Below are 24713 nucleotides of genomic sequence, written 5' to 3'. Positions count from 1 at the left end.
ACGCAGTCAACTTCAAAAGATTAGCCCAGGTTTGGGCTTCGGTTTTGCGAGCCAATCAATAGTTTGTTAAGCGCAGGCTAAATACCACATTTCTCGTCCGACGAGTAAGACCAAGCTTTATCATGGCCGACTGGCAGGCTACGAAACATACTCGTCTGTAGATAGTAATAATTATGTTGTCTTACCCAAAGTAGTGCGTGCAAGATTTAAAAGACGTGTCTTCCTATTATGTGGATATAGATCTCCTGGTGTCCGTGCGTTTGGAGATTGTAAATTTATCCAAAAATAGAAAAGCAATGTGACACAGGAGTCAGGAGATCAGACTGGCAACTGCTACGGCGCGAATCGCAGGATTAAGCATGTGTCGGATCGGATTGTGCAGGTTGTTACTCGGAGCCAAAAAGGTGCGGGAGGATCCCGCTCGGAGGAAGTGTGGTCGCGGGGGCGGAATATGACGAACATGGGACCTCACGTTAAAGTAAGGCAGCTGGAAGCGCGCGGGACGACTCCGCCTCATGTACAATCTCCGACCGTGTTTCGCCTCTACTTCTCATCCCAAGCTGACACGACCCTCCACCGACCGTAACGAATCTGTGATAATCGACGTCCCAGCATTCTTAGTGTTGTGCCGTCAGTAGCCCGGCCTTTTACCTACTACCTGTCAGGAGTGCCCGCGCGCCTGCCGAACCCAGATAACAACGTCATCGAAGAAGGCCTGTGATCCACCACATTTCACGATGATTGAAGGTCAACGTCGCCGACTCTTACGCACCCTCAACAGCCGTTGCATCTACGGTAGCATCGTGAGTTCGTTCCTAAGGCCGCTGAATCCTTTGTGAGCGCGTGCTGACCTGCTTCATCCCTTGACAGCCTCTTCTCAACGCCATAGTTTTCCTAATCGAGATGGCATTCATTTCAATCCTCACACGCAAGTTCAACACATACTATGCCAACCGGCCAGGTAAGCTTGTCGCGTTGTTCAGAAGCTGGTATATGTTCACTAACGACGCACGCGCAGTGCTCACAACGATGATTACCAACGCTGTACGTATACCCAAAGTGCTGCATGTTGTTCGCATGTAACCTCTGAAAATGCAGCCTTATAAAGGATCCTAACTGACCGAACTGTCAGATATTGGGTGGTGTTGCGGACACAGTAGCTCAGACTCTGACGTCAGTCCGGGAACGTGCAGTGCGCAAGCCCGGAGGGGTCAAGGAAGACGATTTGATTGCTATCGAGATTCACGAGCTTGACAAGAAGGATCCATTCCACAGGGACGAACTCATTCCGGCGTCCAAGCAGCTACCACCTCCGTTTGACTTTGAGCGGTTAACTCGCTTCATGGCCTACGGTTTCATGATGGCTCCCGTCCAGCACAGGTGGTTCAGCTTCCTGTCCAAAGCGTTCCCTATGAGCAAAGGCTCCGCTACTGTACCAGCGCTGAAGCGTATGGCGTGCGACCAGTTCATGTTTGCGCCTGTCGGTATGTCGCATCTATACAATGGGTTGTCGAGCTTTGAAAAAGCTGATTGATTCTTTCAAGGTCTCGCCTGCTTCTTCACTTTCATGACGGTCGCCGAGGGCGGCGGCAAGCGCGCTGTGGCTCGCAAATTCCAGGATGTCTACGTTCCTGCTTTGAAGGCGAACTACATTGTTTGGCCTGCGGTGCAAATCCTCAACTTCCGCGTCATGCCCATCCAGTTCCAGATCGTAAGTATTGTACTCATCCACTACAACCGGTTGGCTAACATGCCGTTTGCAGCCCTTTGTCTCCACGGTCGGTATTGCTTGGACAGCGTATCTTTCCTTGACCAACGCTGCAGACGACGCTTAGGCGCGACAGTACGATAACATTATACCCGGTCGAAGCTGCGGAGTCTTGCCTTCTTTAGGTTCCCGGGTTTGGACAACCACCTTTCCTTTATTTGGGGTATTCTGCACCTTCCTTCACGGTTCGCTCGGCGCATGATTTATCTTGTGGTTTAGGTGCATTGCATGGCGTCCTGGTCCTTATCAAGGGAATGGAGGTCATGTACCTTAGGTAGTGCGGCATCGTACCGCCCCAAATTGAATTGACTACCCTAGTTTGTTGCATTGTCGAAGCAGTGCAAGATTGAACCCCCTGTCGTAACGTTAATGGAAATCATCAACGCGTCGCTACGCGTGAGGCCGCAAGGGGACGCGTTGGCCGCACGCGACGAGGATAAAGCTCGGCTGTCGCTGCAGCAGTCGCTTCCAACCCTGCGATCATAACAAAGCGCCCTGGCGCCCGCCACCTCCCCAACGCCATTCCGATGCCCGACTGATCCTCTCCTGTCCTACTGACCTTGTCGCACCCTCATCATGGTGAGTCTTCCCTCAGATTTCTACTTCTGCCATACAGAATCTTACAGACTCGCAGAACTCCAAGTCCTTGCGTCGTCTCGCCTCCGACCATGCAACCCTACACTCAAACCTCCCGCCCAACTACCTCTTTCCCGCAAATGCCGATTCGGATGACTTGACACAACTCGATATCCTTCTCGCCGGTCCCGAGGGCACGCCGTATTCCGCCGGCCTCTATAAACTGCACCTTGAGATTCCCAGCAACTACCCGACCGCACCACCCACCGCCCACTTCCGTACCCGAATATGGCACCCGAACGTCGAGGAAGCGACCGGCGCTGTTTGCGTCGACACTTTGAAGCGTGACTGGCAATCTACACTCACATTGCGCCATGTTCTTGTCACAATCTCCTGTCTGTTGATCCAACCAAACCCGGCGAGTGCACTGAACGCTGAGGCCGGCGCACTGCTGCAGGAAGATTGGAATGCCTTTGTTAGACGCGCCAAACTTATGACCGGGATCCATGCACAAGTGCCGAGGGACTTAAGGACGGCGGTCGACGAGGCGAAAGTGAGAGGTGAAGATAGGGTTCCGCCAAAGGAAGACAACGAAAAAAAGGCAGACGTTACCAAAAGCGCAGTGAGGACCAACACTAAGGGAAAGGGCAAAATGGCAGTTGAGAAGGTTGTTGCACAGGAAGAAGAGAATCAAGAGCTCGCCAGGACCGTGTCTGAAGACTGGATACCCGCGCCTGCCTTCGTGACACCCATTGGGACGAATGCCTATGGTCCACGGCCGATGGTAACGAACTCGCACGGTACAGAAGGGATGGAAGTCGACGGCGCGGCAGCACAAATTCCAAGCACGCCGTTAGCAAGCATTCAAGCCCCAGGCGCATCATTCAATGCTTCCATGACAGGCTCAGTCCACACACCGGTCTTCGCGCAACAAGCTTGCTATCAAACACCCCAGCGCATCCCTAACCCAACTATACCAGCGGAGCGTCCATTATCAAGGTCTTCTTCACAAAGCTCTGCTTCCTCCCACACTGTAGCTGATACCACCGATTGGGCGCTACGCCAAGCACCCTACGGAAAGTTCTCAGCTGAAGACGCACGGAGACAACGGCATGAGAACCGGCGCCTGAAGGCCGCTGGATATTGCTTGAAGCGGTATAACCGCGGTGCTTTTGGGCCCCGTACAGGCCTCAGGCGCCTCTAATAGTGGCATGAATTCACACGATATGGGTTCTTTTCGGCGTCGTTTTCGGGTTCAGAGTACGGTTACATCACGGGTGGATAAGCTGCATAGCGTTGGCGCACTGGGTAATGGGATGGGTGTTTCATTGTTTGGATCGTGGAATCAAGTTCGTTTTGGCAGCCTGCGACGCATGTGCCGAAGATAGGGCATCTGCCCTCTATGTGAGCGACTTCCTCCTGCTCCTGCTCCACGAGGGGCCGCACTTGCCAAGACAGCGCTGGCAGGCGTGGTCATAAGCTGTCGTTCACTCACACACACACACACAGAGAGAGAGAGAGAGAGAGAGAGAGAGAGAGAGAGAGAGAGAGTGTGTGTGTGTGTGTGTGTGTGGTATTTTAGGGAGTGTCTCTCCTCATTCCTTACGGACTAGCACTGTTCGCGACATGGCTCATCTTGAGGAAAGCTTACGGGGCACACGGCAACATTCCACCGTAAAAACGCGCACGTAGAGACGTGCAAGGCGGACAAGCAAAAAGAAAAGGCATTCGTGTGCAGCGAATGCAACAATAAATACTCAAACGCCAATTCTTTACGCTCTCACAAGGCAAACACACGCGTTCCGGCAGCAATGCACGGTGACGGGCTGCAACGATGAAACCGTGTATGAGACAAGACACGCATTCGACACTCACGTTAAGACCCATAACTGGGATAAACGACGATCTGCAGCATCCCGGGCTGTGACTACACGAGAACATTTGGCAAAGATACCGAACTTAGCCACCATCTGAGCTATGTTCACCACCTAACTGGAAAAAAGCTAAAGGATTACATGCCATGGCCAATCATACCTCTTAGGTGTTCCACCATAGCGTACCTACTCTTGTGGACTTCATCGCAACCGTCAATTGGATGGTCAGGGCTATCCTGTAATGACTGAGATCAGGTCTGGCAGAATACGGATCCGTACTGCCTAGATATAAACTTAAGTTATGGTGCAACTATCCAACCGCATTCCCTTGGGATGAGTTTCGTTGTGTATCTGCACAGATTGAAGTTCTCAGACTAGGTGCGCGTACATGTGAACACAGCAGGTCGCAAGCAAGCCAGGTTTCCCTCAGCGTCCGTCAGCTTCCGCAGCTGCATTCCTTGCTCCAATCACAGACGCGTCTTCCACGGTGCCACGGTTCCACCGCGACACGAAACCAATAAAACCACGCACGCGTCGAGAAACAGCGGGCCACTCGCATCATCGACCCGCCGCCAACCCACGGCTGCCTAGTCTGCAGCCTAGCGCAACCATTCCCGCCCAGCAACGCAGCGGCCCAAGCGCCTCAACGACGAGGTATAAAAACCTCGCTTCCCCCTCCACAGCCTTCTCTTTTTTTTTCTTTAGCTCTCTTTGCCTTTTGGCTTAGATCAAGTGTAGTATCTGTTCTTTTCAGTTTAATCTCTGAAACGCTCCTACGGGAGCATTCGTGATTAATCTAGTTTTTGGAACCGGGGGGTTGGCCGCTGTGCTTGCACATGTCGATTCCCACAGTGTCGCTCGTATTGCACTGCTTCGGGCTGACGCGAACTACTACTCTTTTTTTTCATTAAGTTTTTCGCTTTACGCGGGTTCTTGAAGAAGAAAGTCATTTATTGTTATGGTGCTGTGTTGGTAGTGCGTTTCGCGTCGTGTGTGAGTTTTAGGCGAGGGCATTTAGTGCGACAGACATCCATGAACTGCATTTATCTTCATGCTGTTGTGGTACGGTCGGAAGGGAGATGCTGTTACGATCTACATACCCTCATGAATGATACAAGTAGCTACGAATGCACTCTACGTCTACATGAGAAGTGATCTGTAGGGCGCGCCCAGAAGGTACCACAACCCCCCGTGAATAATAACGCCAACTACGAGCGTAGCCTCTACATCCACCTACGGAGTCATCTGTGGGGAGCATTGTGAAGGTGCAGCAGCCATATCTACATGACCCTGCTAGCTACGAATACAAGCTCTGCGTCTACATATGAAGTGATCCATAAGGAGCGTTCTATTCTACTTACAAGAGCATATAGTCATGAATGCAGTATCTCCAATATCCAAATCCAGAGTGATTTGACATGCTTTCGCTTACATGAAGAAACCACTTACCGTGGGGATGAAAAACGATACCTACCTTTCCAATCTATATCAATTCAGCTACGCATGCATCGACTAATTCCCTCTTTAGATAGGGTCATCTTCCACAACAGAAGAAATCATATATCTTTCCATCAAACGTCTGCAGCCTTTCTCCACACCACTTTGTTTATCGCTTTGCACATAAGCATCAAAAAGAAATTAAAACTGGCAGTGTAAAGTTCAAGTACAATTTCATACTAAGCTGGAAACCACGTCGGAGTCCAAAGCCGCTCTTGTCCAACCGCTATATAGAGATACAGCCTGGCAATCCAAGTAGCATCATGCTAACCTGCTTTATATTTCCCTCCGCAGACTCATTTTTTCGTTTTCCCCGACTTCTACAAGGCAATGCAGCCCGGGTAGTCCTTGTCCTTGACGAGGCGGGGCCTGATAGAGCGCGTCATATTGATTGAATTGTGGTATGGTGGGGGAGGTTAAGAAACCGTGGTGTATGTTTGAAATGAGTGGCTTGAGTTGGTAAGTCCGTTTGTGGATGGTGGGTGGGTCAGGGTATGGGGAAGCGGAGGTTATATAGGGGATTGAATAAAGGAATGGAAAATGGCAGGCACCAGTAACACTAGGTCTGGACTTGGGCGTTGACAAAGAAGCCATTCAGCAAGTCCCGCCACCGCGTACACAGCTGCACCTTGTAGCCGCCACGGTGGACGATGATCAGAGTTTGCTGACAAGAGAACAAAGACATTTATTGGAGATGACTCGGCCTGGTCCTCCTCCCCGGTGTCAGCCCGCTTTGATTGCGCCGAGACAATTGCAGCGTTTCGTTTTCGAGTTTTGATGATGGTTGTGGCTGGAGACAGATTTTGGCTTTGAATTTGGCGTAGGATATTGTGCTGGAGTAGACCGTCGCGATATAACGCCACCTGCGAGATACTCTTGTGGTACTGTAGCCACTCCATTCGAGCGAAAATTAAGCCATGAGGTAAAGAAGCCTGCCAATGATGCCTGGTGGCTTGCACTTCCTATCTCGATATCCCAACCACCTCGCTTTGTGGACAATAGTCTTCGAATGAACGTATCCGATATAAACGGACGTCATTGCCAATGGCATAAAATGTTTACGTGGTGTTCTCTGTTGTGTTTTGGATGCGAGCTGTCTCTCCGTGTTTCGAACGCAATATTGTAGAATCCGTTTGTCCGCTTGTCCGTTTGTCGTAAGTTTATTCGACAGTTTGCAATGGCAACAAAAGTGACGTCAAGCGTATTGCAGCGAATGTTCGGGTTGCTGAAGGTGCGGTAAAAAGAGCGCGAGGCTAGACGGCAGCGATACAGCTGGTTTTTGCCCAGCAGGACAGTTCGACAGTCGGATCATGGCCATGGTGCAGGTAGATGTTCAAGAGATGCCTGCACAATTGTTAGCGCAAGCAATAGATGCCTACAGCCCTCGACTATGAAAAAGATGCTCCTCAGATTTTGTTGTTGTCGGAGGTTGATATTGGCATTAGACAAGGTTGACGAGGTCGACACTCTGTACACCATGTTGGCGTTCAATGTCTGTCAGAGTTATCAGACGTCGGACCCCAAAGATAATCGAAAGCCGAAGAAGCACGGGCAATTTCAGATATCCAGTGATCAGTTGACAGTTAGAGCTCTGGTTGCTTTCTATCTGTGCCACGAGTCAATGCTGAAGCCTGACGCAAAAATCGTGATATGTGATGGAGTGAGATATACGGTGAAGAGAAACGGACAACGAACCTATCACATAAGCTAGATTTCGGAAAGAGATTCTACACCACCTTTGGTCTGTTATGGCCATGGCCCCCAACATTATAGATTTCGCCCCCGGCTCCTCCGCTGTGCAGAACCCCACGTGTCAAAGCCTGAACAAACCAATGTCGCTGGCGGGTTTGGCTTGCGCACGTAATCTCTTTTGGAGACAGTTCGGCTATGATTGGATCCTCTTAGGTGCCAATGAGGAGAATGCAATGGGCTAATGGCTAAGGAGCGGGTGCCTCTAGTAATAACTATCCGCTGCGCTTTCCCTTGCGCTCATAATGTCTTTGGCTGGCGGGAGTCCTGGACAATGGAAGTTCAAGTCAAGTAACTACTACCGATACAACACGTGGAGATTCGCTCATGTGATGCTCGATCTGCTCTCTGGGGGCCTTAAGTGCGGCCGATCAAGCGGGTCTTCCGGAGGTTTGTGGATTGATAGGCTACTAGCGTTTCATAGTTTGAGTGACGGTACAGTACTTCCATGGATTCTTGAGACATGACGACCGTTAAGCTGTGGCGGACCGCTAGGAATCAATCCCTAGTTTTGAACGGGCAAGATCGGGAAGCTGATGCAGTACACATTGTTCCGTTGCTGTTGGCTATAGACCAGGGACGCGGGACTCCGTTTTGGACGCGATGTTCGTTTTGTTTCTTTATCAAGCTTCGTCAGGAATGTTTCGGGCGTAAGCACAAGACTGTTGGATGAAGGAGGATCTCCGCATCTCTACGAGCGGCATCCCACTCATACGTACAACACAGACAATGCTACAGGCGGACTAGGCTCTTTGCGTAACAGCGAGGGTCTATCTGGTACCATGGGACACCACCCTCTGGACCGATTGACGCGCTTCTCGTGCATGATAGTCTCGCCATTTGGTGCAACACAATGCTGTCCGTGCCAGAACGCGTCATCCCTCCCGTATGGATCCCTTCCGATGCTCAAAATCGCCTCCATGCAATGAGCTGAGATGCTGAGGTCGAGACGGTGTTTCCATAGATACGGAAGTGGATCCCATCGCCCAGTAAGTAAGCATACGGCATTGAGGCCTAAATAAGCGCTACACGTTGCCGAATGGACTTAGTAGCATCAGCATTGGCCACGGGCTGCAGGGAGTGGACGCGTCGGGGCGTCCGCTTGGTCGAATACTTAGGCGACAGAATCTTAAGGCTATCCCGCCATGCCTTTTCTTGACGTCTTGACGACAGCCTGGCGGCACTTTCCTGTTTTCCCTCGGATTGGTATCCGCGGCGATAAGGCCGTACCCCATACAAGCACGCGCCCTTGACTCGCCTCCCGTTTGACTTTTTTTTTTTTTTTTTTTTCTGTTCTTGGACTCCCTTCCATCTTCCCGAAGCGCGCGAGGAAGTATGCACCGGAAGGTTGGATCGCCCACGAAGACCCGGGATCTGGCTTGAGGAAGAATAAAAAGCTACATGAGAGGAGGTGGCGACGGTCAATGAGTGGATTGATGGAGCTTTTGCTACAGCTGGCTGTTAGCGTTTCCTTCCGCAGAGCGCTGCGAGGTACCGAAGGAGAAGCCAGTAGCCGCATGGGAATATGGTCCGTATGTCCGTACCCTACCCCTTGCAGGACGGGCGTCAATGGTGTCGGGTTAGAGAATATGATAAAGTATGTTTGACAGCTCGTTACAAAGCTGACACAGCACGGCGTCCAGTTATTGGCTAGAACGATGAGCAGCCGACCATCGATTGACGTCGGGCGCGGCATACCCTCCGTCATGCCCTGTGCGCGATTGGGACTAGGAGTAAGCAACGGAGGATATAGAATCGACCGGTCTCCCAGCATCGCAATTGCTGCATCTCTTGTCCTGCCCGCTTACTGGCATTTCGTTCCTTTACGAGACCTCGCTTACCTCTAGTTCCCAATATCGGTTCGGCTCTCATTACGCGCGTTGAACATGGAACGCTGCTCGACACATTTGACAGCGGTGAGATACGCTGTGCTCTCGTAGCCGTCATCGTCTGTCCACTCGACCCACACAAGCTATCAGCTATAACCGCTAAGAAAAGAAGAGGAAGGCCCATTGAGAACCTGCTAAGGTATGATATAAACGCCGCTGCAGCGCAACCGCACTACACAATATGAAGTAGCTAGCAGCGGCAGATTAAGTATTGAGACATGTATGCTCGGGAAGCCACAACCAAACCCTGCTGGATTGGGTTTGAACGGTCGGGATGAATCTTATGAAACCAGCCAGCAAACAAGATGGGTAGGTGTAGGTGGCTTGCTGTCAGCGGAAAGAGCTTTGTGAAGAACACCATACCGCCTCGCGTTCCTTGCTAACAATGAGGCAAGGTATTCGTGATGACGTCCACGAGTCGGACCTTCATCCGTGGCGCGGTCACCATGCTCCAACCGCCTGTTGGATAGGGACAACACCTTTTCTGCCTTCAATCCTGCAAAATCCACTCTCGTGACGTTGCGTGTTGTCCACGCTCGCGGAGTCCGATCAAAAGGTCGCACAAAACACAGCTACAGCGCGTGACCTATTCTGTCTTCGTCGGCGACCTATACGGCCATCATTCACCCCGAGTCGAGTCGGAATGATGGCGAATGCCTACCGCATCATTTTTCGGCCCATTACCAGCTCTCTTTGGGGACTGCGCCCAACGTTATTGCCGCGGCCCCGCTTGGGATGGATACCAATATTGATCAGGCCGCACCGTTTCTGAAGCTCCGTTTGGGATGCGACTGAAATCTTCACGGCTGGTAGGTGTCAGGAATATGACGGTGACACATTGGAACCGACGTGCTTACTGTGAGGATCCTGATTCTTGGTCCATTTCGACAGCGCCTTGTGGAGTGTAGAAGTTGTCCGGAATATGTCTTTGGCCCATAGGCGATGGTGCTCCAAATGGATATTGCAACCAGTCATCCGCTACCTGCAATGTTCTGGTTAGCGTCTTTCTTCCAGAGCAATATAGACCGAGCCCGTCAAGACTTCCCAAGCCTGAGGTCTACAGGATGTCGAGGAACATGGATGAAAGACACGAAAAAGCTCGATGAGCAGATACGGCGCTGCTTGTTGGTAAGTGCTCATGGAGACAGGACTGATAAAGTTTGGAAAACAAGAGCAGGTCTTCGCAGGTCGGACTGATCCGCGATGCAGCAACCATCCCGTCATAGCAACCTCGAGCCTTTCAAGCCAGGCAATCCCGCCAAAGACGCGTCGATATGGCGCTACCCGAAAAACACCTCGAGATATGCCGCAGCACTGTGTGCTTACCTCGCCTGAGCTTTGACCAAAGTTCCATGGTGTGAAGTTCATTGACGCAGAAGGTAATTCCGGTTCCCAAGCGGGAGGAACCACGCCATCGATGGTGGTAGACGGTGCCATGAGCGAGACTGGTGGTGCCATGACACCTGCGCTTGTCGGAAACGAGTGGCTATCCTTCTTGAGGCGTTTCGACGCCCCAACGGCACCATCGCTGTTCCTTCTCAGGTACTCGGCAACATCGCCGGTGCCATGGAACTCGCTTTCCGCCAGATGCTGAGCGATCGATATGGCCTGGTCCCGATCGGGCGCCAAACCTATGCCAGCGACAATGTCCTTCAGGTCCGCATTCTGCCGCTCCAGGTCTTTGATGCGCAGCTTCAAGGCGGAGGTGCGCCGCTGATCGCCGGCGGCATCGTAGACGCAATCGGGACGCTTCTTGGCGATGCAAGACGAACAGACGGGCCGGCGACCATCGCACTGAGCGGTCAGCATGGTGGAGCAGAGGTGTTTGACGACGCACCTTGTGTTTCCGATGCTGGCAGGGCGTGCAGGCCACGGGGGTAATGTGGTTGCGCTTGGTCTGTGGGGGCTTCGAGCGCTGGGCGAAGGTCGAGTCAGGCAATTGCTGGTTGGCGTAAGCTGCTAGCGGGGCGGATGCGAGGAGCAGCCTGTTCCCGGCGTGGTCGGGATCCTTTTGGATTTCGCCAGTCCCGTTGTTGTAATAGGAGGGGAAGGCCATGGTGCCCGTAGCCTCACCACGGGCGGCTTCTCGCGTCTGTCAAGGCTCACCATCAGCAAATGGGCTGCTCGCTCGGTGTCATGGTGACGTGCGCTCAAAGGCTGCCGACAGGTGCTGGCGGGATGTGCGCGGACTGATGTTTTACTCCTAGAGAAGGCGGAGCGTAATCCGATCAGGCGGCGGGTGGACCCTTGGAGATTCCGCCCTCCCTCGCGGCGGCATTATAATCTTTTAATGCGCGAGATATGTACCGCCCGCCAAGAGAGGAGCTAGAAGGCCTTCGAAGGAGGCCAGCGCAAAGGAAACATTAATTCCATGGGTCAGCCCCCCTCGCCCGACGCCCCGCCCGATCGACATCCCTCAAGCCTGCCGCCGTCAGCAACATCACTCTTTGCCAACATGCTATCCACTACTACTAGGTACTGGGGAACCACGGCTGCCACCCGCCTTAGTCCTCGGTCTTCGACATCAATCTAACCTAACCACCACCGCCGCCGCCAACTGTTGCTGTTGCTGCCGCTGCTGCTGCCGCCGCCGCCGCCGCTCCGGTTCCGCTATCGTTATCTGGTGTTGTGTATAGCCACCAAGTCTCCTTGCAGCTTGGCCCCAGAGCAAGCAAGCCGCCCAAGCTTCTGGTCAAGCTTCTCGCCGAATAAAGTACCACACATCCGGACGCACAACATGCCGCAATTCATGTCCTTCGCAAACACCGTTGGCCTTGGCCTTGGCCCCACGTGGCTGTTTTTTCCCCCCCGCACACATCTTCTGCTTGCGGCCGAGCTGACACCAACCGGCAGGCGTTGCCTTATCGCAGGTGAGCCGCCTCTCTTTACCTGAAAGCCATGAGCAGAGCATTTGTGATGGTATCCTTCACAAAACCCGTTCAGGTAGGCAGGCAAAGCATCGATTTATCATGATTACAACGCTTATTTCCCAGGGAGCCTAGTGGCGCATGCTTGCTTTTCAAATTTCCGGGGACGACTCCGCCCGGAGGCTGTTATGTGTCCCTTGCACGTTTGTATAGCCTATGGCTCCCTTGCTGCTCTTGACCCTTGGACCGTTTGCATCTGACACGACAAACACTCGTGCATCCTGGACCACTTGGACTAGAGACATTGCCGGCTTGTTGCATGCTGGGTAACCGCGCGGGAGGCGGCATGGATCACGGGTAAAAGAATGCTGCAATATTAATTTGGATTCCCTGGAGAACGCCCGATTGAGGCAACCATTTACCTTCCCTAACAAACCCCGCGTTGAGAAGAATCAAAAGGCCATTACACAGACATACACAAGAATTTCCCGCGCCCTTCTAGCCCTACGAGAAACAGGATTCCATCAAAGCAACTCGCCATATGGCAGCACGGACTTTGAACAACAACAAAGCGTATGTAGTCCATACCTGCCTCGTTTCTTCGGCCCCTCGTCCGCCTCCGACATACTTTCCACCACCGGCTCTCTTCCCGCCTCCGGCGGTACCCTGTGCTATCCTCATCCCGTTGGTCACGTGGACCGCCTCCTCCGTCACTTTGGCCTTGCCCATAGGAACATTTTGATATAAGGTTGTATTTTGAATATTCTCAGGTGCAACGCCCCCACAGCCTATAGTCATGGTTTTGCAATCCATCGAGCCCGACACTTCCGCAATGCGTTGCGCCCACGTGTTATCGCTGGAATATATGTACAGGGCGGCCGGCTGCACACACATGGCAGCGGCGCACAACAATACCCGGCAGGTGATCATGCAGACAGCTGGCTGAGGTCACGAACAATATGGTGCATCTTAACACGATTCCTATGATTTTGGACCAACATAGCTACCACTTACAGAGGACGAATACCATGGGCTTCAGGTCCTGAATTGTTCCTCGTTATGTTCCTCGTAGGGCCCAGAGACAGCATGACCGTAGATACGACGTTGTCAGGAGACCCACAACAAACTGCGCATCCCCGTCGGCTAGAAGCCTCTTTACTCGACGCAACAATCCCTTTGCAAGGAATCGCACGGTCCTACCCAAACTTGGCGGCTGTAAGCTTCGCTCAATGGACTGTAAGATGCATTGCGCAGACTGGCCAGAAGACCTATCGCGCCCCTACCTCGACAGACAGCCTGCGGACTCGATGCACCATGCCGCGGCAAGCGAAAGATAGCAATTAATGCACGTAACCGCTTTGATATGTGGTTGAAAACTGGTCCCACGCACGGATAGCGCTGCGGACCTAGATATCCGGCAACGGGCCACGGATCTGTCGGAGCCACCAAGGACCCTTTTCCTCCCGTGCACCAAACCCCGAGCTTCCGATAGCGGGTTGCAAGCTGCTCTTCTCGGCCCGTCACGTAAGCACGGCCTAGGCGCATCTTCCGGCAAGGCTATCCGTGATCGAAGCAGTCGCGCATGAAGACGCAAATTGCAACAACAAAGCGGCTCTTTTCGCCAAGGATGGGGCTTCAAAACAGACGCCTCCAACACGCTCTGGGCCCATGGGATGTACCGTGGACAATAAATATCGCCCCCATCGACGGCGGGTTCCGCAAAGACGGGGTGTTTGCGCTCGAAAGCGTTCTGCGACAACGCTAGGTAGCCCCTTGGCTTGGACAACGCCGAAATAGAGGGATCCAAAGATAGCAAGCCACAAACACAAATCACATCACGCAAAAGACTGATTTTCGGGCATAGGCTGACATCGAGTAGTACGCCTTTATTCCAAGTTTACAATTATTTACAAGAAACCACATTCATCATCCCAAGAACGTCGCCGCACCCCTCTAAGGGCACTCGCCGGGGAGGCTGCTCTCGTCGACAGCCTGCGCCGCCAGAGCGTGGTCAGCGCAGACCAGACCCTTGACGAAGGCCTTGGCGACGACGGCGGCACCGTCGGAGCTGGTGTGGGTGTGGTCGTTGGGGTAGAAAGCGTTGACAGCGTCACTGCCGAGCGACTTGTACGCGGTGGCAGTCAGGCTGTTGTGGTCGATGTAGGTGGCACCATCGATGTGCTTGCCGGCGTACTCGGCGTACTCGACGAAGCGAGTAGGCGAGAAGGAGTAGCTGCCGGTCTCGAAGACGTTGTTGGGGGTCTGGGAGGAGATGATGAGGTTGCCGCCCTTGGCCTTGATGGCCTTGCTGGCCTGGATGAGGTAGAAGGGGAAAGTGTAGACGGTCTTGCCGTCAGCGGACTTGCACGTCTCAGTGCCCTTGCCGGCGCAGTCGGTGCGACCGTTGTCGGACTTGGACAGCGAACCGCCGTCGTTGTGGCCGAACTCGATGACGACGTAGTCGCCCGAGGAGACGGCGTCGGTGAGCTCGGTGAAGCGGCCCTCCTCCCAGTAGGAGCGGGCGCTGCGACCAGCCCTGGCGTGGTTGACGACCTCGACGTTCAGGGCCTCGCCCAGGAGTTCACCCCAACCTGATGGAAACTGTTAGTTTTGCCTGGATTTGCAGCGGGAATGGACAGGCCGTCTTGGACTTACCCTGAGTGCCGGATCCTCCGCCGCCCTTGGCCATGGTCGAGTCACCAGCCATGTGAATCTTAGGGGTGGCGCGCTTGGTAGGCATAGCCGAAGCGGTCATGGCCAGAGCCGCCGTGGAAGCAGAGATGAAGTACTTCATTGTTGGAAAAGGTAGGTCAAGGAGAGACGGATAAAATAGCAGTAGTAGTGGTAGAGGTTGTGAATGAGAGAAGCTGGCACCTGGCCTTTGAAAGAATGGAAGTTGGTATAGAATAAAGGTATATCAACAGCGCAAGAGGCAAACGTGGGACGAAAGATAAACCGTCAGTACCGCGAGCCGCAGCCTACCTTTTAAGCGGCGGCTATACAAAGCACATCTCAGGAGTGTTGTCTCGCATGAAGAAGCATAAACCAAGATCCGCCAACCACGGCCTCAACCAGCCCACCCGGCGAACATCCTGGGCGTTTCACACGTCGGCGAGGCGCGGATCGTGCCATGGGTCCTGAACGGCATTTCATGGCGTTTGGCAGAGTGTCTCATCGGCACGGGAGCAGCGTGCCTGAACGCCAAGCGCACCGCCGACCATGTGGCGCCGTGGCCGCCACGCCCACTTGCCTATTTCTGGTGGGTTGGCAGCCGCGCGCTGCCCGTTGCGCACCGCAGCCGATCGGAGATGAGGTCTTGGAGCGGTGCTGCTTGAAACAAATGTCTTACCGTTTCGTGTGATCGCCGCATGGAGCCGCTTCCCCTTTCGGACCCATGAGTTGTGTCCGGGGCCCGGCTTCCTCTGCTTGCTCTACCTCGCCTGGACCATCTGGATGGCCGAGCCGACGGACAAACTGACCTGCTGCTTGGGATGCCCGCTTAGGGTTTGCGGGGAACCGAACCCGATTGATTGCTAGGACCGGGTCTGGACTGCTTGGCCGAGAAGTGTGCGGCCCGAGTCACGGATGGCAGTGTGCCGCGCATATGAATGCGATTGGAAGCGAGCAGGCGAGCAAAAGACGGTGACAAGGTGAGGAGTCAGGTTGGCTGGGGAAGCTGAATATCACAATGTTGGGGGAGAGGGGATGGCGCGTCATTGCTCGGCTATAGGGGAGGTGTGAGAGAGTAAGTGCCTGGTTGCCTGGCTTGCGTGCTAAGCGAGAGGCAGATCAGCAAAACGCAAAATAAAAAAGACCAAAAAGAAAAAGATATACCTGGTTGATTCATCAGTCCACAACGCCTATCCCATACCAGAGCAAGGGCTACCCAGCACCGCCATCCGGTGGTGAAGCCGCGTCTGCAGAATTGCTTCCCTCGACAGTAGACTTCATTGCTTAGGTCCGCCTTCATCGTGGGTTACCCACACGAGTTGGTCGGACACCATCGGATTCGAACTGGACCCTCGCTTAGGCGATGTGAAGGGAAAGAGGTCGTGGTTTCAATGCACCTCTCAGAATTATGACCATTACAGCCGCTAAAAACTTTCGCCAACGCACTATATATACCTCACCTTTAACCGCGCGCCTCTGGCGCACGCGTCACGTCTCCGCTGCACTGCTTCCGCTACAACCTCTCGTGTCGCGTTCGCTCTCTTCTTACAGAGTATACTCGAAACTATAATACAGCCCATGTCGTCAAAACAATCATTGCCCATCTGAGCGCCCGTACATTTCTCCCTCAAAATAAAAGTCAAGCCGGTAAACGCGCATGGGGCGCGAGACACGTGTAACCGAACCTCCCCGAATCCTCACGCGTCCTTCGCTCAAGTCACCGCCGCCAATGCCCTTGCCTGCTGGTTGTTGCCTTGCTCCGCCCGTTGCCGCCGCCTTGTCTAGCCTTGGGGTGTTCATTCATTCGGATATCAAGCACAGAAAGAAACACGTATCGTATGCACAGCATCTTCGGAGCACTCTATAGGAAATACTCGCCACGCGTGCCGCGTCCAGCCGGGACCGCGCGTCGGTTATCTGGCACGGCGCTGAAGATGGTGAACTTGGGGTTCAGATCTTCCGCCAAGCTCATGATGGACGCGACGTTGCCGCAGCGGTAGCAATAGTTAGGTGCAGACCAGACAGTCACGACGTCCTTGTCCTTGAAGTGGTACTGCAAAAGGTCAGCCGCGCTCGGAGTGACGGGGTTACACGCTTTACCTTGTAGCCTTCATTCACCAATTGATGCGCTCGCGCGATCAGTTGCAGGCCATTGACGTGGTTGAACTGCAGTTCGTCAGCTGACTGCATGATGCGCTATCGTCAAATCACCGGACTCACCTCGGAAGACACCTTGTCACCGAAGAGCCAGCCGGCGCCTCTTGGCGAGACTGCCCACGTCTCCACGTCTTCTGGATCACTCCACACCAGATCGCAGAAAGCGCCCTCGTGGGGGATCTCTTGCGCACGGGCTACCACGCGGATCTGATCGAGAGTCCTGATTTCCGGACTCAAGCCACCGTGCACGCAGAGAACCTTGCCATCCACAATGGCGGCCAAGGCAAGGAAATCGAAGACCTGGCAGCACGCCTTCCAGACTGAAGCATTGCCGTACTTGGTTTGGCATTCCTCGTAGAACCCATAGACCTGCGTGATCTGCCGTGATTCGTGGTTGCCTCTAACGAGCGTGACGCGATCGGGGTACCTGAACAACTTGGTCAGTTTCCACTTCTTGTGCGCCTAGTGGGTGGGGCACACTTACTTGGCCTTCAAGCACATCAGCAACGTGAACGTCTCCAAGCTGAAGTAGCCTCGATCCACGAAATCTCCCAAGAATATGTAATTTTGCATGCCGTTGCCTCCGGAGCCAGAGATGTTTTGACCCGCCCCCGAGTCCGACTCGCCAAAGCTTCCTCTCTCACTAGCGCTTCGACTCCGGCCGCGCTGCTCCTCCTCGTCCTCGCCGGGCTCTTCGTCATCGTCGCCGCCGGGGCTAGCGGGGCCCGTGTACTTGCTGTCGGCCTGGAATCGCCTCTTCATCTTCCGTTTGACAGTCGGGTCCGTGATGGTGCTTGGCGGTTCGATGTCTGCCGCGCTAATGGTCTTTGTTGGAACAGTTGGTTCCGGGACCACAGTGTCATTGGGCATGCCGCCAGCGACGCGGAAGAGCTCGAGGAGGTCGTAGAACTGCCCGTGGATATCACCGCATACGGTGACGGGTGTTTTGACGGGTTGAATGTTTGATTCTGTAAAGCGACCATCAACACGGGACCATGTTTCCCAGAGGGGTTGCGTCGTTAAGCGCATCCGTGGGCAGCTCACCCTCCATGAGGCACTCCTTGACGATTTCGCAGAGCTTCTTCATGTCGGCCTCGGGCAGGTACTTGCATTGCTTCGCCGCCTCCAGCCACTCGTCAGGCCCGCCGCCCTTGGATATCCGCGCGGGACCGGGCTGGGGGACGTCGGCTTCTTTTGTCATTGTGATGGTGGTGGGTGGGTGGTCGTGGTCGAGGATGGGACTGGGGCGCGTTGTTCAGCGCGGGTGCTTAGATACGGGCGTCTGTCGTGTGACTGGAGCCGCGTCAGCGCAGGAGAGAGCGGTGATGCGAGTGTGTCGAGAGCTCAAGCGGATTAGGAGCAGGCGGAATGGCACATCACGGCGCGAGAGGCTCTGAGAGTATGGGTATTAGGTGAGGTTGTTGGGCGGACATGGATGGCATGCGCCGACAAGGCAATCTGGGCCCTTGTAATGCGTCTCCGTCGGTACAGCACGGGCCGAATCGAATCGCGCGGGCCTCAGCTTCCTATGTCACCGGCCACCGCCTTTGCGTGTCGTTGCTTCCCCTCCAAGCTTCACTTTCCTTCCCCCCCCCCCTCTCCACACCCCCACTACTCCACCTACTCTAACCCCCCAGCTGCAGCCATGGCGCCCGCCACTGCAAATGGCGTCCTGCCAGTTCCCGCTGCCGCCCTGCAGAAGAATCCCAACGGCGCCTCCCGCGCTTCCTCGTCCAAGTCCGCTGCCCCGCGCCTCAAGGTCGTCGTGCGTAGACTCGCCCCGGCTCTGACCCAGGTCGAGTTCGAAACTGCCCTAGGCGACGACTGGAAGCTTGGCGGAGGTAAGGTCGACTGGTTCGTCTACAAGGCCGGCAAGGTATCCAAAGAGTGAGCTTCTTCATCCTCCGCTCTGGGCCGAGCAAAGTGCATTGACCGCGTATATTACAGCCTGGCCAAGCCCTCCCGCCCTTCGCGCGCCTACCTGCGGCTGACGGACCAAAGCCTTCTGGCCTCTCTTGCCGACAAGGTTCGCCAGACTTCCTTCACCGATGCAAAGAACACTTCAAGAGACTCCGCCCTCATTGGACCGCCGTCTCTCGAGTTCGCGCCCTACCCTCGTATCCCCGGAGGCAGACGCCGCAATGATGCCCGCCAAGGTACCATCGACCAGGACCCAGAGTTCAAGGACTTTTTGGAGAGCCTTACCAACCCAGTTCCCAAGCCTACTCCAACGGACGTCACGGTAGATGCCGCAAACAAGGAGAAACCAGAGATTAAGACGACGCCTCTTATCGAGCATCTGCGTGAGAAGAAGCTGGCAAAGGAGAAACCGCAACCAGTGAAGCTTCAAACCAAACAGCATTCCCGAGGAGAATCCAAGGACGACAAAGCCAGTGCTAAAGCTAGTGAGAAGAAAGGCGGACGTAACGCTGCCAAAGATACCACCGCCAGTCCGGATAAGCCTACAAAGCAGAGCAAGGCAGAAGCTAAGAAGGCGAAGGAAGCCGCTGCAAAAGAAGCTGTTAAGATCTTAAACAAGGAAGCCGCCTCGAAACAGTCCCAAACGACCGACAACAACAAATCCACACCTAGTGGACCTGCGGCAGAAAGAAAACGCGAGCGCGGCAATGTCAATATCGCCAAGCAAATGCTCCAACGTGACCTAGGTATCGGACCAGCTGCAGGTGGAAGACGTGGCCGCCGCGAAGCTGCGGCAGCAGCCGCTGCTGCTGCATCCCAGGAAACGACAAAGCCCACAGAGACTGCATCACCAAAAGAACCAGCCAACCCATCACCAGCGCCTACCCCTGCCAAGCCGGCTCAGTCAGAGGCACGATCGGCGAAGAAAGACTCCCGTCCTACGCGCGCCGAACGCCGTGCTGCAGGAAAGGCCAAGGCTGAAGCTGCAGCCGCAACCGAAGGTAACAAGCCTGCTGCGGCTCCTGTGCCTCCCACAGGCCCTAAGATCCTCAAGAAGCCCCAAGCTCCCGCGCAACCGGCACAGCAACCGGCACAACAATCCGAGAAACCTGCTTCTACCACAACTGCCCCTCCCGCCGCTAAGCCCGCGCCTGCTGCTTCCCGCGCACAGCAATCCGCGCGTCAACCTGCTTCCCCTGTCCCGGCCCCAACATCCAAGCAAGCCTTCCTCAAGCACGCCAACGCCAGTCAGGGTATCACAGAGCCACTTATCGAAGCCGCACTCGGCGTCTTCGGCTCCATCGAAAAAGTTGAGATCGACAAGCGCAAGGGTTTTGCCTACGTAGACTTTGCCGAGCCGAGCGGCCTGCAAAAAGCAATCGCCGCGTCACCCGTTAAGGTCGCAGAGGGCGCCGTCCAGGTCCTCGAGCGCAAAGACAAGGCACCCGCGCAACGCACGCCCAGAGGCCCGTCTGTTTCGGGACCCCCAGCGCAGGCGATGCGCGGAGGTGGTGCGTTCAGAGGCGGGAGGGGCCGGGCTGCCAGGGGCGCCTCTACTTCCTCGACCGGCAATGCGTCGCCCGCTGCGCCGTCTGGTTCGCCTGCTCCGGCTGCTGCGGCCCAGGCGCCGGCTTCTGCCCCCGCCCCGGCTGCAGAGGCACCCTCGTAGGTGACCTCGTAAACGCTTCGTTGGCAAACTTCGTCTTTAGTGAGCATATCTGCGCTCTCTCCCAAGGCAACTCGAGAAACGATTGAACAATCAATCGACTAATTACTATTACGACTAAGAGCAATAACCCCACGGTAGAGAGCAGCTTTCCCACACAAACATATAACCTGCAAAGCGGTAGCGTTGCAGCTTTAGACCTAAGTACATACTTGGTTTGTAGAGGTGATGTGTACATGGAGTTGGTGGAGCGATGTGCAGAGTGCTTGGCGCCCAAGCCTCGGCTCCAGCCACACATCGTCATCTCTCCGGATCACAAGACCAACTTCGCCTCACCATCCCCAACTCCACACCAGCTATCTCAACCTATCACCTATCTTTCTCCACCAGTCCAAAAACCTCACACCAACACAAACACTCACCTTTATCACACCATCGTCGCTACAATGAAGCTCAGCACCTTTCTCCTTGCTGCCGTCAGCGCCGCGTCTGCTAGCGCCAACCTGCTCAGCGACTTCACTGGCGCATCGCAGCAGGTTGCTATCACCGAAGACCTCAAGGTCCCGGGCAGCAACCCGCTAGCCTTCTGCCAGGACCCGGCCGACAACATTCTTACCATCGAAGAGGTCGACCTTTCGCCCAACCCGCCCGAAGCGTGAGTCCCTTTCCTGTCGTCGCACTCGCCTCCGATCGATCGACCGCAACCACCGACGAAGCCGCGCGTCATTTGTACGAGAATACTTTGGCTAACAGTTTACAACAGTGGCAAGACTCTCTCTATCGAAGCGACTGGCACGTTACACAAGGACATTGAGGAGGGTGCCAAGGTCAGGCTGCAGGTCAAGTACGGCCTGATCACTTTGATCAAGCAGGAGGCGCCGCTGTGCGAATACGTTAAGGAAGTCAACCTTGAGTGCCCGCTCAAGAAGGGTGACCTCAAGTTGACTAAGGACGTCGATCTGCCCAAGCAGATCCCTCCTGTAAGTGACCACCACATCATGCGTTCAACGACTATTCACTGACGAAAAACGTTACAGGGAAAGTACACTGTCCTGGCTGACGTCCTGACCAAGGACGAGGTCAAGATTACCTGCCTTACTGCTACCGTCATGTTCCACAGGTAATGGACAATTCGCGTTATCCGATGCAGCGTTTTTGAATGTGGTCTTTGAGGACTCGTCTTTTGCGCTATCATGCGTTCTTGTGACCGGCACGTTTCACTGGAGTGAGAGGCTGGACTGGAGATGAATAGGAGGTTCCGAGCATGAGCATAGTGGCGAGACTGTTTCAATTCGGGGTGTTGGACGCCTTGTGGATGGAATACTTTTCCGAAACCGATACCAGACAGGCGTTAGATTACTAGCAGGGTGCTTGGGGTAATGACGATATAACGGATTAGGCTTGCATCGTATTAGAACCGTTTTTGACGTGCGTAACGTCCGTCACCGCGAACCTAGATCCACCGTATAGCGAGACAGGGGACGATACAAGCAGTCCCTACGGAGCACTTCTTGCTCAGCTCCTAGCCCGAGTTCTCGGTATAGATAAAAAGGTCTTAGAATATGTATAGACTCTACATATCCTAACTAAGGCTCTTCTTCTCCGTACAAAGCCTCTACATATCTGAACTAGGTCTCTTCTTCCACTCTGTATAAGTATCACCATCTCGCTTCACGGTGAATCTCATTTAACGGTGACGGACGGTTAATGCTCTTCAACACGGACACCACCAAACTTGCTTCCACACGCACGATTGCTCGCCACGACCTCTCCGCTGTCAGTCGATATGGGTATATTGTCTTAAACTGTACAAGGCAGTCCATTATTGATCGTGTCTGCTCTGCTCTCTGTCGGAAGCACATGAAAACGAAACCTCGCCACCACCACCGCTACTGCCAGAGGACGCCTACTCGCCGAACAGCCTCCTAACCCTCTTGAGCACGCTGTCCTTCTCCGGGTCGTACGGGTGGTCTTTCGAGGGGATTTCGAGCAGCGAGGGGAAAGCCTGCGTGTACGTGTCGACGCGGTGACGTATGCGCTCAGCGATCTAGACGAATGTCAATCAGTCGGTCTGTTCGTGTGTGTGCCATGCCATTCGATCGTTCAAGCAGACGAAAAGACAAGTATGTGGGTGGGAGCGACAGTGGGAAAGGACGTAGAACGTACGTGCTGGTTGATGAGCACAATAGCGATATCCTTGCGCTCCTTCGTGAACTTGTCGAACGCGGCTTCTATGGCCGCCGTCTCGGTCTTCGGGTCCACGACTAGGAAGTTCTTCTGGTTGTCGGGCGGCTGCGTGACGTGCTGTTGGGATGGGGGTGCGAAGGTTAGTTACAATTACTGCTACGGTGCCGTGATGCGATGGTAGTGGTAGTGGTGGTGGTGGTGGTTGGTGCGGGAATGTTGGGTCGAGTGAGCATGGATGTATGTATGTATGCGTGCATGCATCCTCTGTCTTGCCTAAGACCTAGAAGCAGGGTGCGGGGGAAGACGTACACCGACGCCCGCGAGGAGCAGCCCCGTCACGGAGTCCTATGCGCAAAGTCGTCCGTTAGCTGCCTGCCCAGTTGGTTCCTGCCCGAGCAAGAGAGGCGGGACGTACTTCATCGCCGATGACGGCGAGGAATTGGCGGTCCCGGTACTGGGACGCGGGCGCAGACATGATGTAGAGTTCGTCCGCCCGTTGTGCTGCTGCTGTGGTGTGCGTGGTAGATGTCGAGAATGCGCTGGCGTGCAAGCTCCGGCCAAGGCGGTGATGCTGCTGCACCTGCCGCACCGCAGCGGGGAGCTGCGTCGGTGATCGGTCGCAGGGTTCCCGGGGTCACGTGCAACGGATGTATGTAAACTCAATGCTTCTGGGCGCTGTCTTGAACACAGAATAATGTCCACGGTTTTGGCTGCATTTTTAGAGCTGACAAAGCACAATACTGGTGGGCAAGGACCCATTCAATCAATCTCACGCAAGCAAGACAGGCTGAATTCAGTTACATAAGGAGTGCCCAGGAGAGGGTGATTACAGAGAGAGGCATTTCATTCATGATGGAGATGAGGTGTGAGGAATGGTACTACTAGCTAGCTACACGCAGAAATGCAAAAGGTCAGGACAGTAACGAAGGCAGCGTGCGCAGCAACAGCAGCAAACGATGACCGCCAAAAAACAGAAAAAAGCAGGAGGCCAAGAACCGACGCTACTAGTAAAGAGAGGACAAAACGTGAGGGTTGGCCGCGAGGCCGAACGTCTGTGTCGAGGCTTGTTCGTTTAATGCTTTCCTCCTTTTCCGTTTTCCCTGATACATTTCCTTTTTCTCTTCCCCCTTTTCTTACTTCCTTGGTTCCTTCCGGCATCTATTCCACACGAGGAAATGATGCTGGTCGACTTATTGACACAGTGCAGGGGGAGGTACTGCGGGGACGGATGATAGGGGAGCAGGCGGTAGGTAGCTAGGAGAATCCACACGGGATAATGTCCCTCCTCCAGTAAAACGGCTGAAAAGAATTTGAAGAGCGAAGGAAGAAGGTAAACCAAAACGTATAAAAAGCCTCCATCACCACCGCTACTGCAGCAACAGCGCGGGAGTCAGTGGTAGTGGAGGGTGCTAACGATGCGCTTTTTGAACAATGAGAAGTGTGTATGCAAAGGAAAGTGATGAATGGTACAAACGGGTGTCAATCTGAAGAAGGGTAAATGTTGCGGCGAAGCAGCAACAACTGCAGCAGCAATAGTAGCAGCAGCGCAGGCCATGAAAGCGAGAGGAAAGAGAACTCCACAAAAGTGCCGAAACAAACAGAAGCTGGCCATAACGAGGTAATGACGAAGGGTATCTGGTTTGATGATGATGGTGATAATATATGATGACGGTGGTGGTAGTGTTGATGTGGTGGTATATGTCGAGCCAGGTTATTATGTATAGTAAAAGGCGGATACATAACATGGAGTCATAGCGGTCGTTAATGCGATGAGTTTCGGTGTTTGTTTTCTGGTGCACTGCCATGCACGTTTAGAATGACAAGATGACGACACGAAATTGACAAGTGGAAGACCGATGACAGGTTGGGAGGACGAAGCATGCATGCCGTGCT

General features: G+C 54.2%; 11 protein-coding genes across 11 annotated transcripts; 5 read left to right on the top strand and 6 right to left on the bottom strand.

Moving 5' to 3' along the window:
• The first annotated feature begins 524 nt into the window (after positions 1 to 524).
• K452DRAFT_264621 (uncharacterized protein) lies at positions 525 to 2086 on the top strand. The gene is made up of 6 exons (XM_033538703.1): positions 525 to 803; positions 871 to 961; positions 1019 to 1044; positions 1133 to 1484; positions 1545 to 1711; positions 1764 to 2086. Exons 1-6 carry the CDS (start codon positions 738 to 740, stop codon positions 1833 to 1835), a joined length of 774 nt encoding a protein of 257 aa, XP_033401237.1. The 5' UTR covers positions 525 to 737; the 3' UTR covers positions 1836 to 2086.
• Positions 2087 to 2278: 192 nt separating this feature from the next.
• K452DRAFT_243621 (uncharacterized protein) lies at positions 2279 to 3835 on the top strand. The gene is made up of 2 exons (XM_033537916.1): positions 2279 to 2347; positions 2403 to 3835. Exons 1-2 carry the CDS (start codon positions 2345 to 2347, stop codon positions 3546 to 3548), a joined length of 1149 nt encoding a protein of 382 aa, XP_033401236.1. The 5' UTR covers positions 2279 to 2344; the 3' UTR covers positions 3549 to 3835.
• A 3773-nt stretch (positions 3836 to 7608) lies between these two features.
• K452DRAFT_283879 (uncharacterized protein) lies at positions 7609 to 8037 on the top strand. Its single transcript, XM_033539852.1, has one exon. It carries the CDS (start codon positions 7710 to 7712, stop codon positions 7929 to 7931), a length of 222 nt encoding a protein of 73 aa, XP_033401235.1. The 5' UTR covers positions 7609 to 7709; the 3' UTR covers positions 7932 to 8037.
• Positions 8038 to 8141: 104 nt separating this feature from the next.
• On the bottom strand, positions 8142 to 8754 carry K452DRAFT_283878 (uncharacterized protein). The gene has a single exon (XM_033539851.1). The coding sequence runs from the start codon at positions 8384 to 8386 to the stop codon at positions 8174 to 8176; it is 213 nt and encodes a 70-aa protein (XP_033401234.1). The 5' UTR covers positions 8387 to 8754; the 3' UTR covers positions 8142 to 8173.
• Positions 8755 to 10206: 1452 nt separating this feature from the next.
• On the bottom strand, positions 10207 to 11409 carry K452DRAFT_295142 (uncharacterized protein; the record flags this gene model as incomplete). Its single annotated transcript, XM_033541778.1, has 3 exons — positions 10207 to 10335; positions 10680 to 11147; positions 11191 to 11409. The coding sequence occupies 3 exons, from the start codon at positions 11407 to 11409 to the stop codon at positions 10207 to 10209; spliced, it is 816 nt and encodes a 271-aa protein (XP_033401233.1).
• Positions 11410 to 14173: 2764 nt separating this feature from the next.
• On the bottom strand, positions 14174 to 14960 carry K452DRAFT_221048 (carbohydrate esterase family 12 protein; the record flags this gene model as incomplete). Its single annotated transcript, XM_033536496.1, has 2 exons — positions 14174 to 14811; positions 14876 to 14960. 2 exons carry the CDS (start codon positions 14958 to 14960, stop codon positions 14174 to 14176), a joined length of 723 nt encoding a protein of 240 aa, XP_033401232.1.
• Positions 14961 to 16310: 1350 nt separating this feature from the next.
• K452DRAFT_355959 (uncharacterized protein) lies at positions 16311 to 18475 on the bottom strand. Its single transcript, XM_033546008.1, has 5 exons — positions 18092 to 18475; positions 17532 to 18015; positions 17111 to 17474; positions 16991 to 17056; positions 16311 to 16943 (listed from the first exon to the last, which is right to left on the bottom strand). The coding sequence occupies exons 1-5, from the start codon at positions 18246 to 18248 to the stop codon at positions 16752 to 16754; spliced, it is 1263 nt and encodes a 420-aa protein (XP_033401231.1). The 5' UTR covers positions 18249 to 18475; the 3' UTR covers positions 16311 to 16751.
• A 217-nt stretch (positions 18476 to 18692) lies between these two features.
• On the top strand, positions 18693 to 20636 carry K452DRAFT_324482 (uncharacterized protein; the record flags this gene model as incomplete). Its single annotated transcript, XM_033544707.1, has 2 exons — positions 18693 to 18934; positions 18995 to 20636. The coding sequence occupies 2 exons, from the start codon at positions 18693 to 18695 to the stop codon at positions 20634 to 20636; spliced, it is 1884 nt and encodes a 627-aa protein (XP_033401230.1).
• A 234-nt stretch (positions 20637 to 20870) lies between these two features.
• Positions 20871 to 22025, top strand: K452DRAFT_283871 (uncharacterized protein). Its single transcript, XM_033539850.1, has 3 exons — positions 20871 to 21288; positions 21397 to 21613; positions 21671 to 22025. The coding sequence occupies exons 1-3, from the start codon at positions 21080 to 21082 to the stop codon at positions 21755 to 21757; spliced, it is 513 nt and encodes a 170-aa protein (XP_033401229.1). The 5' UTR covers positions 20871 to 21079; the 3' UTR covers positions 21758 to 22025.
• A 367-nt stretch (positions 22026 to 22392) lies between these two features.
• Positions 22393 to 23379, bottom strand: K452DRAFT_283869 (uncharacterized protein). Its single transcript, XM_033539849.1, has 4 exons — positions 23236 to 23379; positions 23130 to 23165; positions 22800 to 22937; positions 22393 to 22680 (listed from the first exon to the last, which is right to left on the bottom strand). Exons 1-4 carry the CDS (start codon positions 23293 to 23295, stop codon positions 22540 to 22542), a joined length of 375 nt encoding a protein of 124 aa, XP_033401228.1. The 5' UTR covers positions 23296 to 23379; the 3' UTR covers positions 22393 to 22539.
• An 809-nt stretch (positions 23380 to 24188) lies between these two features.
• Positions 24189 to 24652, bottom strand: K452DRAFT_121009 (uncharacterized protein). Its single transcript, XM_033535179.1, has one exon. It carries the CDS (start codon positions 24558 to 24560, stop codon positions 24300 to 24302), a length of 261 nt encoding a protein of 86 aa, XP_033401227.1. The 5' UTR covers positions 24561 to 24652; the 3' UTR covers positions 24189 to 24299.
• Between the last annotated feature and the right edge of the window lie 61 nt (positions 24653 to 24713).

The sequence above is a fragment of the Aplosporella prunicola genome, assembly GCF_010093885.1.
Source record: "Aplosporella prunicola CBS 121167 unplaced genomic scaffold K452scaffold_4, whole genome shotgun sequence".
Classification (NCBI taxonomy): domain Eukaryota; kingdom Fungi; phylum Ascomycota; class Dothideomycetes; order Botryosphaeriales; family Aplosporellaceae; genus Aplosporella; species Aplosporella prunicola.
The sequence above is the reverse complement of the archived record's forward strand: the minus strand, read 5'-3'. Positions and strand labels throughout refer to the sequence as shown.

Coding starts and splice junctions, on each gene's coding strand:
- K452DRAFT_264621 (XM_033538703.1), top strand. CDS start 738: ATGATTGAAGGTCAACGTCGCCGACTCTTACGCACCCTCAACAGCCGT. Junction 962..1,018: donor ATACTATGCCAACCGGCCAG/GTAAGCTTGTCG, acceptor ACGCACGCGCAG/TGCTCACAACGATGATTACC. Junction 1,712..1,763: donor TGCCCATCCAGTTCCAGATC/GTAAGTATTGTA, acceptor TGCCGTTTGCAG/CCCTTTGTCTCCACGGTCGG.
- K452DRAFT_283879 (XM_033539852.1), top strand. CDS start 7,710: ATGTCTTTGGCTGGCGGGAGTCCTGGACAATGGAAGTTCAAGTCAAGT.
- K452DRAFT_283878 (XM_033539851.1), bottom strand. CDS start 8,386: ATGGAGGCGATTTTGAGCATCGGAAGGGATCCATACGGGAGGGATGAC.
- K452DRAFT_355959 (XM_033546008.1), bottom strand. CDS start 18,248: ATGACAAAAGAAGCCGACGTCCCCCAGCCCGGTCCCGCGCGGATATCC. Junction 17,475..17,531: donor CTGATGTGCTTGAAGGCCAA/GTAAGTGTGCCC, acceptor CAAGTTGTTCAG/GTACCCCGATCGCGTCACGC. Junction 16,944..16,990: donor TGGTGAATGAAGGCTACAAG/GTAAAGCGTGTA, acceptor GACCTTTTGCAG/TACCACTTCAAGGACAAGGA.
- K452DRAFT_283871 (XM_033539850.1), top strand. CDS start 21,080: ATGAAGCTCAGCACCTTTCTCCTTGCTGCCGTCAGCGCCGCGTCTGCT. Junction 21,289..21,396: donor TCGCCCAACCCGCCCGAAGC/GTGAGTCCCTTT, acceptor AGTTTACAACAG/TGGCAAGACTCTCTCTATCG. Junction 21,614..21,670: donor TGCCCAAGCAGATCCCTCCT/GTAAGTGACCAC, acceptor AAAACGTTACAG/GGAAAGTACACTGTCCTGGC.
- K452DRAFT_283869 (XM_033539849.1), bottom strand. CDS start 23,295: ATGTCTGCGCCCGCGTCCCAGTACCGGGACCGCCAATTCCTCGCCGTC. Junction 23,166..23,235: donor TCGCCGTCATCGGCGATGAA/GTACGTCCCGCC, acceptor CTTTGCGCATAG/GACTCCGTGACGGGGCTGCT. Junction 22,938..23,129: donor TGCTCCTCGCGGGCGTCGGT/GTACGTCTTCCC, acceptor CCATCCCAACAG/CACGTCACGCAGCCGCCCGA.
- K452DRAFT_121009 (XM_033535179.1), bottom strand. CDS start 24,560: ATGTATCCGCCTTTTACTATACATAATAACCTGGCTCGACATATACCA.